Source organism: Amphiura filiformis, chromosome 12 (assembly GCF_039555335.1).
Source record: "Amphiura filiformis chromosome 12, Afil_fr2py, whole genome shotgun sequence".
NCBI lineage: Eukaryota > Metazoa > Echinodermata > Ophiuroidea > Amphilepidida > Amphiuridae > Amphiura > Amphiura filiformis.
The window spans coordinates 10,545,807-10,558,518 of NC_092639.1; the positions used below are offsets into that span (position 1 = coordinate 10,545,807).

Below are 12,712 nucleotides of genomic sequence, written 5' to 3' on the forward strand. Positions count from 1 at the left end.
ACCCATTCCCTTGCTCCATTTTCCTTGGTTAGCACAGCCTCGTCAGTTCATTCATCTGTTGCATCTCACCGTTTTCATGGTTATTGTTATTCTGATTTCTTTTATCATTTCACGCATCATCGTGCACATCTTTTTGCTTCACTCCCAAACTCACATCAATACATGTAATCACATATACAGGCCAGCTTTTTGGTAAGTGGATATTTATATCCATTAATTAATATTTTTTCAGGCGATAATTAAGGTTTGTTTCAGATAGTTTCTTTGTAAATTAATCTTATTGAATGGTATCACTGTTTCTGGGCATGTTTTGTATTTTTTCTATTTTTTCAGCACCACCGATGAAGCCCTAGGGCGAAAGCTTTGGGTCACGAATGGGTCACCAGGAAAGTAAAAGCATCCCCACCCAATCTCTCAAATTTGAGCAAGTCAAAAATTTTCTTAGTTGTGTGACCAGTTTAAATTCACCTCAACAAGCTTTAAGACATTTTTGCCTTATTCATAAATCAACTTCCACTAACCTCAACCACAAATTTATCAATCTGGGCTCTTTCAAAGGACTCTTTCCTTTGTTTCTTTGTGTCACAAAGACTCTTCTGTGTGGTACAGACTTCCTTGCCATACAACACGACAAACACATCAGCATCAGTTCCTGCACCGGATACATCACCCGTGTGGACTGTGATCTCATAAGGCACATCTGCAGAATAAAATCGTGAAAATATTAAATCATTAAATTGACCAATGTAGACCGTTTCTTCAATAACAATTTAAACTATAACCATACTCTAATGCATGTAACCAACAGCATTATGTGATTCTATCAGACAGAACAAAATTGAAAATTTTAATAACGTTTAGTTTTTGATACATGACATACATCCTGAACAGACTCCTTTTGAAAGACTTATTCTCTTGGCGACCAAATTCTTATTCCCTTGGTCAGGTATCAAAAAATGTAATATTTCTTGAATTGTTAATTTTTGCTAAAATTCTGATTACATGAAAGAAGTTACATTTGAATAATCAAAATGTAATACCAGATTAAAGGAAACATTACAAACTTCCAAACAATTTCTTAACATTTCACAATATTGTTTTGTACTTATCTCAGCTGCGCAAGGAACATCACAGAAAAAAAATTCTGACAGTGGTCAGTATATAATCTACAATTTGAAATTACTTGGTATATGTCAGTAAACATGAGTAGGATTCAATCTTTCCCTAGAGGAGCCCTTTAACGGTTGGTCTGAACCCTGGAATTATGGAAACTTTCGGGCCTCATAACTTCTAAATTGTTGGTCTAAAGTATATAAAAGTATACATATTTAGAATGGCACAGACTTGATAAGTTCATCTGTGAGGTCAAATTTGGGCCAAAATGCCATTTTTGGCCCAAAATCCCAAAAATAACGCTTTTTGGCCCACGTAAACAAAAAAAATCTTGGGCCAAAATTTTTTTTTTTATTAATTTTTAAAAACTAGATCAAAATATCTAGGACCTGTTTTTTCATTATTTGAATTTCGACAAACTTTGAGAAATTTGCACCAAAAATGGTCAGAAAATGATAAAAAAAAAAAAAAATCATAAAAAAAAGCCAGATTTTGGCCCAAATTTCAAATATTTTTGGTGAAATTGGTCAAAATTAAAAAAAATGAAAAAACTCTAGCAAGTGCTATCTTCAGAGCAACTAAATAAACATGATGATGCACCTTATATGACAGACACAAAGTGTCAAGAGGGGATGTCCACTGACAAAGAAATTGTCTTGGGAGTAGAGTGGATATGCTAAGCTTCCATGAACTTCCATTCAAACCATAGATTTTACCACTCATGTTCAGCGACTTCCGATTTTGGATGTTCACTAGTATATAAGGCCAAATAAAAAAATAAACATGTTTCACGCCCCTCCCGCTTCCTTTTTTGAGGTTTCTTCAATTTTATTTTTATTTTTTGAAATTCAGTTATAATTTTTCAAACAATATGTCTAGGAAGTAGAGATGCTTTCTATATAGCCTTGCTAATACACAAGAAACACTTTTATAAGGTTTTGTGACAGTTAGAGGGAGCCTAACTCACAGAACAACAAATAAAAAGAGGCCCCCTCCTTTTTCCAGGCATTGTATACGCTAAAACAGCTCTAATTATGGGTATTTACACTGATTTTGCGATAAAAAATAAAAAAATAAAAAAACCCTCTTCCTCCTATTTTTCAAAAACTCGTGAAACATGATTTTTTTATTTTACTTGGCCTAATCTACTTGCTCAGAAGATAATCTTGAATACATACGTTTTTGATACTCTTCTGTTCTGGTCTCCACCGGGAACAGCTCCCTCTCTATCTGACCGTCATCTTCTCCTTTATCAAGCCAACGACCACATGGGAAATACCAACGCTTGCCTAAAGAGGGCGCATCTATTTCAACCTTGTCCAGCATCCATCCAGCAAAGCCACCCTTGTTATCATGGCCAATCCTACATGTGAAGAAGTTATACAGAAGTTAGATTTCATGTAGGACTAATTGCCAAAGTGCTTTTGACCAATTCTGTGGTCAGGGAAAAGGGGATCTGCCCATTAGTCCGAGAGGTCATCAGTCCAAACATGGTTGAAGTTGGGGTTTAGGAAATTTTAGGTTAGAATTACTATTATTAGGGTTAGTGTTAGGAATAGGTTTAGGCTAGGGTGAGGTTTGAGGTTAGGATTAGGGCTTAGGTTCGAAATGTCAACTTTTAACCAGTAAATATGGTGCTCACAGAACTTTACTTGTGCCCACTTGTAAACACGTGGTCTTTAGTAAACTTAATTAGGGGGTTGAAACTGTCAACTAGGTCAAAAGTTTGAAAACAAACAAAAACAAGCACATATTTTGGGATTGGAGCTTCATTTAATAGGTTGGAGGCAGGGTTTGAATTTGTTTAAAAATTTTGGCCAATTCATCATAGCAGGATACTTGCATATACCGTATTTGTCCGAGTATAGTCCCACGTTCGAGTATAGTCCCACCCCCCATTTTTCGAAAAATTTCAGAATTTTTTTTTTTTTCCGGTTTTGGAGTTTCCCTGGACCTAGAGTCTAGACCTAGATGCTAGGATCATTCATGGTTGACCTAAAAAAATATAAAAAATTCAAAATGTTTTGTATTTTTATTATGAAAATTGATAATTTGTATTCATGTCATACTCTATTAATGATTTCAAAATGCATTGAATTTGAATTTGAATTTTGTTTTTTTAGGTCAACCATGAATGATCCTAGCATCTAGGTCTAGGTCCAGGGACACTCCAAAACCGAATTTTGTTGTTGTTGAAATTCGAGTATAATCCCACCCCCCAACTGTGAAAAATTTTCACCTAAAAATGGGTGGGACTATACTCGGACCAATACGGTACTAAAGCACTATACAAAGTGCTATACAAAAGCAAGCAAAATTGGGTAGCAGTTACTTCAAAATAAGGAGCAAACTGCTATGCAATACAGCCGAATTCGAACCCTGGTTGGAGGCTTATTGATATGCATGTTAAACCCCCTAATTGAATGAAAAGACCACCCTCCTTGTAAGATATAGTTACCATAGCTATCACACAATGAGGAATACAAGAACAGTTGAAACAGAATAATGAGACGAGGTTCAATTTAAAATGCAGGAAAAGTGGAGTACTACAGAATATCTGCAGGAATGGGAATGGATTGGTAAATATGGTCACATCTGGCACTACATGAAATTGTATCCATGTCACAGCACCATATACATGTACATCAAGTACTTTCAAGCACTTTACTATTAAACCTGTCCTCTCTCAACTTCTCAGCCTATTTCTATATTTTAAACAATTGATGATTTGACCAAACTTGTTACTTCAGTACTTCCCTAAGTAACAAAACCACTTGAATACTTGCCAGGAATTGCAGACTTACTTGATTTTTTCAATCTCTCCTATATCAACAGCCTCCACAATAAATTCATCTGTTTTTCCACGCTCAAATTTATCTTTGTTTGTCTTAGATGATTTTAGGAAATTTTGACCTGTAATGAAATGAGATTCAATTGTGATACATTGTTTGTTGTTGGTATATAACTTTCTGCAGCATTCCTTGTTCTGAACATATGATGTTTATCCCCAACATATTTCACCAATGAAAGTGAATACATGTATGTCAATGCATGTTTTTAATATACATTGTAATACATCTAATGCTAGTCCTTGTTCCTGAAAAAGGTGTACACCACTTTTTAAGATTACTTCCATTGTAGTTTGAAATAAATATAGCTGAAAAGGAGGAATGTTATTTCGATAAGACTGGTAGGTTCTGCTTCATATAACAATCTTCGTTCTTCCAGTGACATGTGGCACAGCGTCAACACCCTGTATTATAAATATTTTTTTCATACACTCCATACTCCGTTGGTGAAATCAATATTCTATTGTTGACATAGATAAAGAAAGTTTACATATGCATTGTGAAATACATGTGTGATCGAATATTCAATACAAGCACCTGGATTTTAGGTGAATGGGCTATTTGTGTTCCTTTATATAATTGCAATTCTCAAAATTAAATATATCACAATTTTAACTTAATTTTAATTTTAATTTAAAAATCGTTACGCCAAAAATGCATCCAGAGCCAACAGCAATGGTCGCTAATTAGTGTATTTAATTTCAAGTTAGTGTATTAAAAACAAAACCTGTGGTTTACCTCAAAACAAATCGAATTTCCTTGTAATAGCAACACCATATGGGATACTAGAGCATGCGCAAATCGTAATAATTTGTAGAATAGAACTTGGTGGTATCTCACATGATAGTCGTACTATGCTTAGCCTGAGTCGCTCGGCCTACCTCGAACAAAATCGCCATGCGTAGCTATTGAAAAACGAGAGGATTCGCCGTACTATCACGGCAATTTTTGACACAAAGATATATGGATGATGACGCTGTGTATGGTTTACCTGTATCATCATTTTCTCCATATAAAATGACGTAGACATTAGCATCTGTGCCAGCTCCTCTTACGTCTGATGTTGTCACATAGATGTGGTATGTTTCCATTTGAGCTGTCAAATATAAGGAGTAAAGTATTTATTTGCCTTTAAATTTAGATCATAAAGTTGATAGAATAGATTTTGTATCTTCTAAATACACTATTTTGTGATTTATTACACATTGACTCTCATAAAATGTATATCCCTGTGTGTGTCACTTTAGTATTCAAATAAGGTCTGAATATGTTTTGGGATGCCCATATCTTATAAATTTACATTTATAGAATGGTATAACCGCTCAGGATAATTCCTTCAATGGTGCAAATTATGCTATTGACACTATATATATGGGCATCAACAAGTTAGGTGCAGCACCTACACCTAGTGCGCTTTGAATATTGTTTAAGTAGGGCATGCTTTGTGACTGACACAACATCATTTGGAACCAAAAACATGGGTGCACCTACTTTTCAACATGCTTGATGCATATCCAGCATTTAACCCCATGAGAACTACCTGCTCATTGGCCAAAAGAAGTTTTCATTATCAATTGGACCAATCAGCAACATTGTAAGAATAATTTCATCACACAAAAAAATTGGGGTGAATTATTTGCAAAGGTCCATTCTGATTGGTGATTAAAGTAAAGATATCATGTAATTAACCAATCACAGGCAACGTTAGATCGGCAGGTAGTGCTCAAGGGGCTAAATAGACAAAGAAACAAATGATACCTTTGGTTTCCAAGGCAAACTCTTCCCTGAGAGATGTGGTTGATTTCTTCCTTGACAACGACCTTTGTATAGCCTCTTTCTCCACTGGTATCAGATCTCTGGATATTTGGCCATCATCTCTATTGGTTGCAAGCCAGCGTTGACATGGGAAAAAGTACCTGCAGGAGTAGGAAAAAAATTTAACCTAATATTCAAAGACTTCCATTTTGATAAATAACTACTCTGCAAGGTTTTTAGTTAAAGCATGCACAATTAATAATCAAGTTGAGACAGTGGCGTAGCGCCATAGGAGCACGGGGGAAGGGGAACGTTCCCCCAATTGATCTGAAATAAAAAATAAAAAAAACATAGAAAAATTGCCAAAAAGTGGCTTGTGCCCCCCAAGCAGACCCAGTACCCCTCAATCATGGTTGATAACCCCCCCATGTGATGACCCACGCTACGCCACAGAGTTGAGAGTAACGCCATGCTGGATTTCACAATGACAGATTTGAATTGTGCGCGTTAATTTAATCCCGTGGGGCATATACACACATACGCAGAAGGGTGATTTGTTTGTACAGTGGTGACATATCCGCATAAGTGCACTGATTCAAATCTGCCACTCCGAAATCCAACATGGCGGTTCTCTGAACTTGAGACAAGACACACGATAACAGATATCTAAATAGCATTATTATTTCCTACAATACTTACTCCATGAACGCAGCTTTCAATAGCGTGACGATTTTTGCGTACACTGCGCAATGTACGCCAGCGTGTGCGACTGAGCGTGAGTAACACGGAAGTGAATCCAACCATACCAACACACTCCAAGGTCGTGCGTTTGCATTGTAGTTTGAAATACGCGATATACGATCGCAGTTGGATCGAGTACAGCTTTTGAAAGCTGCGTTCATTCAATTGGAATTCAGACTATAAGTGTTAATACCATTAGGGAAGAACCCAAAATATCAATGTCATGCAATAAAAAGTTTCGTTAGGGAAGGAGGGGGGCTAAAAATGTCCATTACATTTTTCAGCTATGCCCTTAAATACATTGACTTTATTTTGACACACTTCCAGCTTTTTTACAGACAGGGAGGGGGTCAGCTCGTATGAAAAGAAACTAGTTACATTTATAGCCTGTCATCAATATTTTGGGTTGTTCCCTAAGCCATCCCAATTTGTCTATTGATAATAGGTGATTGGCTTCACTTTGTTGTTTTCACCTCCTGGACACTACTCATGGTCATCTAACAGCATTTCTGATTGGTTGATAACTTGAAATGCTCATTTCAATTGCCAATTGTGACTAGACTTAAACTTTTCATGGTCAAACTTGCATTTGCAGATGATCTTATTAATACCGTCCTTGATTGGTTCCAAATTGGACACAATATTCATTTTGGCCAATCGACAGGTAGTTCTCATGGGGTTAAAGACAAATGATATTCTTACCTGATATTTTTCTTTTGTCTTCTATTTCCACTCTGTCTAAGAACCAGTCTCCTCCAAGTCCTGCATTGTCATGACGAATCTTGACTTTCTTAAGGATTCCAAGATCAGCTGCTTCCACTTTGAACGTATCCTCCTGAAATGTTGCACATAACCCAGCAAACACAAAAAAACGTTTTAAAAACGTTTTAAATAAGTTATATTTTGGCTTTTGGTTTAGGTAAAAACGTTTTAATAACATTAAAATGTCGGGTTATATAAAGGTCATGATAACGTTTTAAAACGTTTTGGTATGAAAACACACTACAACAATATTTTTAAATGTTTTCAAAATATGTTATTGTAAACTATTTTTGCAAACATTTTTGCCAAATATTGTGTCAATACTTAAATAACATGTTAAAATATTTGAACCCAGCAAACACAGAAATGTTCTTATATTGTTTTTTTCAAAACCTTTTAATAACATTTAAATGTCGGGTTATGGTCATGTTTTTTATGTTGGGCACCAGTTGCGTTGCATGTGTATTTTTCAAACAAATCACATGCTTTTACAGGTTTGGCACTATAAATTCAAAAATTTACATTAGAACCCAATAAAAGTATATATTCTGAGAGCATATACGCAGACGATTTCAGAAACAATACAATGGGAGTCATTATACAGGGTGACCCATATAATATACAGGGTGTAACAAGAAAAATAAGGATGACAATATTAATTCAGTTAGGGGTGTCACCCCTCGACGTACATTGATAATGTAAAGTTTTGACACATGTTTAATATAGTTAACTTAATTGCCCACCCAGCCATATGGAACATTTAGCGGTCAAGTACTTCAATTATGTAAATACAGGGTGGTCAAAAATCTATCAATATTTATATAAATTTCTTCAAAACACCCCTTATCTGGCACTGGAGATGCAAATTTTCATGATTGAGGCATGTAACTAGATGTAAAATATGCTCAACAATCCAGTTTTGAAAGTTAAAAGAGAATTCGACAAAGCGTTTTTAGTAAAAATGGATTTTTGGATCAAAAGTGAGCATGAGGCGCTCTTTCAGATTTGTCGCAAAACTTTCTTTGTTTTACTAGTTTTTAGTTTATTGAAGTAAAGAGGATCACAAGCAAGGCCTGCTTAAGAAATTTGAGTCTTTTATCATGTTTCGTTTGTCCATAGCACCCTTTTGAATGTTGCCTACATTAAATCCCTATTCAAATACATAGAGGGCAACAAACTTTATTAATGTAGCAACAAGTAATTAGTAATTTTTAATTGTCTAATTAACACATACTGAGACAATGAATGTTAAACATGATATCACTTGGCTGAGATCAAGTACAGATAAGTAGAAATCCATGAATAATGTTTGTTGAAGATCATGTGGCGGAGGATCACCATTGTACAGCATTGTGATCCTCCACCACATGATCCTCCACCACATGAGCCACCCCTGACTAATTAGACTAACGAGTTACAGTAATTAGTACAAATGAAAATCATAAATTTTTGTTTCAGAAATTGAAAGACCAATTATTAAAGAAAAACATAGTACTAAACAAGCTCATAATAAATATCAAATAAACAAGCTACATGCATGTAAACACGTCTTGATGAGTAAGAATGCAACAGAGCCACCCTTTTTAGGAGCCCAGTATAATAAACATGACCTTATATAAAGGTCATGAAAACGTTTTTAAAACGTTATTGAAAATATTTTGGGCAAACATTTTTCGCAAAATATTTTTTCAACCCCAAAATAACATTATGTTTAGAATGTTTTGTATCAAGTTTTCAAGAATGTTTTTGGAATGTTATTAAAACGTTTTTATACCCTTTATATAACCCGACATTTAAACGTTTTCTGTCAAACATTTTTGTTTGCTGAGCAGTAGATTATCACAAAATGTTTTTTAAGGTTATGAAAACGTTTTATACTCTTAATATACCCTGTATATAACCCGACATTTAAACGTTTTCTGACAACCTTTTATAACCTTTTTGCGAATGACGTCGAAAACGTTTTGTGTTTGCTGGGAAGTTACACATACATGTAAAGACACAGTCATACTTTTACCAAGTTTGAAGAGCAGCCCAGTGCTGGCATGCAAAAAATACAATTATCATCAATAAATTTTGTTGGAATGTGCTATTCCATTTAAAATCCTCACTACCCCTGTGGAAGATTAAGCTGAAGTCTTCCACAGAGGGAGTATGAGTTTTGTTTAGAATAGACAAACTGGGTAACTTGGTAGGTAGTATGGGTTTCTAAATGAATAACCCTGCCCAATTACATTTAAAAAACATACTCCCCCTGTGGCAGATATTTCCAAAATCTTCCACAGGGGTAGTGAGGATTTTAAATGGAATAGCCCAATGTGCCAAATTTACTCTCCATCCATCACAATGAATGCAGTATACCATTATCAAGTGGCTGATGATCAGCATTCTACACAAATAACATATTAAATTCATTAATAATTTGAAGTAAGCTTATATCATTTTCAGACGGATGCTGGGCACTTATTGACGAAGAAACACAATACACCTAAAACTGCCCTTATTAAGAATTTGCAATTACTTCTAAACAATGACATGTTAAAAACTTTTTAATATGAACAGCAACATCCAAAATTTAGGTTTAAACAATGAAAGCATAATACTGTATGAAAACCGTACCTGATTCCTTTCAAATTTGTTCATATTTGTCTCGAATCTTTCATCTGTCTTTCACCTGTGTCTCCTTTTTCTCCATAGATGTTGATGAATACATTGGCATCAGTCCCTGCCTGGAATATGTCACCTGTGTAGATGTGTACCATATATTCCAATACTGAAAATAATAAAGACATAATGGATGTGCATAAGCAAGCAAGTCAGCTTGAAATTCAACTTGAATATCAATGAAGATGTGCACTATGTACTCTTATTTTTAAGATTACCTCATACTTGAATGTAAGCTCATACGTGCTGGTGATAAACAATTTCTGGCTACAGATGTCATTTTGAACCACTTTTGGTGACAGTTTTAATTTTATGCATGTTTTTGTTTTGCCCATTGTACTGCTCTGAGCAATAAGTAAATCCAATTAAATGCCAGTATATTTGTTATGAAAAAAAAAATTCTGGAAGTGTAAACTGACTTTCAGCACAAAAATTCAACTAACCTTGAATTTTTGATGTGTGACACACATCTTCATCAGAAGAAGTCCTATGAATGATGTTGTGATGGACTTGCCCTTTTTATTTGTTGACCATCGGCGACTTTTGATTACGTCATGTATTCAAAATATGACAAGGTGCAAAATTACTTGCAGCAGGGCTAGATAAAGTACCGGTATACCAATAAACAAACTGTCATTACCCTTCAAAAGTATAACAACAGAACATACTTTTGCAATTTTTAGTGAGAAAACAGGCAATATAATAATTATCATACTGCTTCATCAACTATCTATGTTACTGAATCGCTGCCAAAATTCAAATTCAAAATGTCAGTGCAGTTACAAACAAGCATCGCTGGACAAATCCAAAATACTGTATTGTCTGTAATAAACTCCCCAAGGGCGCTGCATTTTTCCAAAAGGGAGCTTTTATTGGAATTAATTGTCAGTGAAAAAAACTTAAAAATCAGGTTCAATTTCCCAATGGTGGTCCAGCTCCAGTAGAAAGGAGGGATTTACAACTATACTACTACCATGGCGGTGCCAACAGAAGTTTGAGTCATAACAGGTTTTGTCCATGCAATTTAGCGATCGTCACTGACATGATTGACGATATGGAATTGAAATGCTTGCCTTTTTGTCAATTTTTCACAGAAAAATTGGAGAGGGACGTTTATTAGAGGGGGGCATTTATTATAGACAATACGGCAGGCTACACCAGCTTGTGCCATCGGTGCATAAAAACATCATGAGCAAGGAGTGTTCATCTCCCCCTTCAGTCTGTTGCTCTCTCCTCTCTTTTTCCTCACATTACCTATAAGTGAGTTTCTTCTCAACACTTTTCCATGTTCATCAGTTGGTACCAGCTCCCTGACTATTTGTCCGTCATCTTCGCTCCTAGCCAGCCATCGATTACACACAAACGTGCACTTGGTTACTTCTTGTTTGGCTTTCTTATTGTCATCTTCATCATCATCACTCTTGTCACTCAGCTTGGACTTGGATTTCTTTCGCTTGAGTTTACGTTTTGGTGGGAATCTTTCAACAACAACCTAAGAAATGAGTGAAGATTGAGGATATTTACAAAATACCCTTCACACCATATGTTTTTGGGTTGAGATTGGGATATGGTTTGTCTAAGTTTTAGGGTTAGGGTACAAAGGTATTTTATAGCTATTCCTTGTAATTTTAAATAGATTTGTCAGTAACAAAAACATACATTTGTGTAAATATTCTGTTAAAAGGGCATTTCCATAGCCTCATCCCCCTACTTTTCTCAAAAAAAGTTGAGATTTTTATACCACTGAAAACCTCTGGCTACATAATCATAATGTTACAAAATTTCTTGCAGATTAATTCGATCAGCAAAATATCGTCAAATTTGAATTTCGTTCTGGTATACCAGAACGAAATTACAACAGTGGCCTATGGAGCAGTGTAATACACATAATCATGCATAACTTCATAAACACAAAATCGGAATCAATTGAAATTTTGGGAAGCTTTTTTGGTGGATATCTACTGAAAAATGTCATAAAAAGGATGCTAGGATCACAAAATCCTCCTTTAAATGTTACTAACTGAGAGCACAATTTCTCTACTTAAAGCCATAATGTATTCCTGGATTTTCTTCAATTTTTAGTACTTTTCTTGCTTTTAAAAGATTCATTTCTCCCACAAAAAAATGTTATGTTCCGGATGTATGCAGAATTCGACAGCTATTACAACTGAATTTAAGCTTAAGTTTGGCCTAATTTTCTAGCCCAAGTTTACAAAAACTGTTCATTTTCTGGCACATCCAAGCAATAACACAAGTAATATTCTTTATTTTAATACCCAAACCATTCACACAGTATAGTAAACAATGCTTATGAGGACTGGTCATGCAGTCTGTAAGTCATGTTGACTCAATGTTTTGGTTATTGAGTCCCTAGACTATAGAGAAAAGTATTTTGTTTGATATTTGCCAATTTTGGGGCATAAATCTTGATTTTCTTGCATTTTGCAGTTGCAATCTCACATTTTTGGTCAAAAATGTGTTTTTTCTCTAAGCCTAAAGATTGGTTTACAATCTTAGTAAAATCAGCTGCAGGTTTATGTATCCTATCGATCATCATTATTTGGATACATTACCCTATCCAGGAACCATCCAGCAAAGCGCCCTGCTCCATCATGCCCAATACGGATTTTGGAAATTGGGCCCACATCTTCTGCCTCAATCTGAAGAAAAAAAGAACATGAAATGCCAAACATATATATAAGACTCACAATTTTCTTATTAATTTGATCATATCTTATGCTCATTATTAGACCAAGTAGGTAAAGGTGCCTCCAACGGACGAGGTACAAAACACACCAAGGATCAAAGGATGATACAAGAGGATACCA

At 35.2% G+C, this 12,712-nt stretch overlaps 1 protein-coding gene across 1 annotated transcript in view; it reads right to left on the reverse strand.

Annotated features, from left to right (window-relative positions):
• Window positions 1–12,712, reverse strand: part of LOC140166610 (lipoxygenase homology domain-containing protein 1-like) — a 138,682-nt gene that overhangs the window by 45,541 nt on the left and 80,429 nt on the right. The window contains 10 exon segments of the mRNA XM_072190111.1: window positions 522–700; window positions 2,292–2,476; window positions 3,918–4,026; window positions 4,954–5,058; window positions 5,721–5,886; window positions 7,168–7,293; window positions 9,840–9,874; window positions 9,877–9,993; window positions 11,139–11,376; window positions 12,458–12,544. Of these exon segments, the coding sequence (XP_072046212.1) occupies window positions 522–700; window positions 2,292–2,476; window positions 3,918–4,026; window positions 4,954–5,058; window positions 5,721–5,886; window positions 7,168–7,293; window positions 9,840–9,874; window positions 9,877–9,993; window positions 11,139–11,376; window positions 12,458–12,544 (1,347 nt within the window).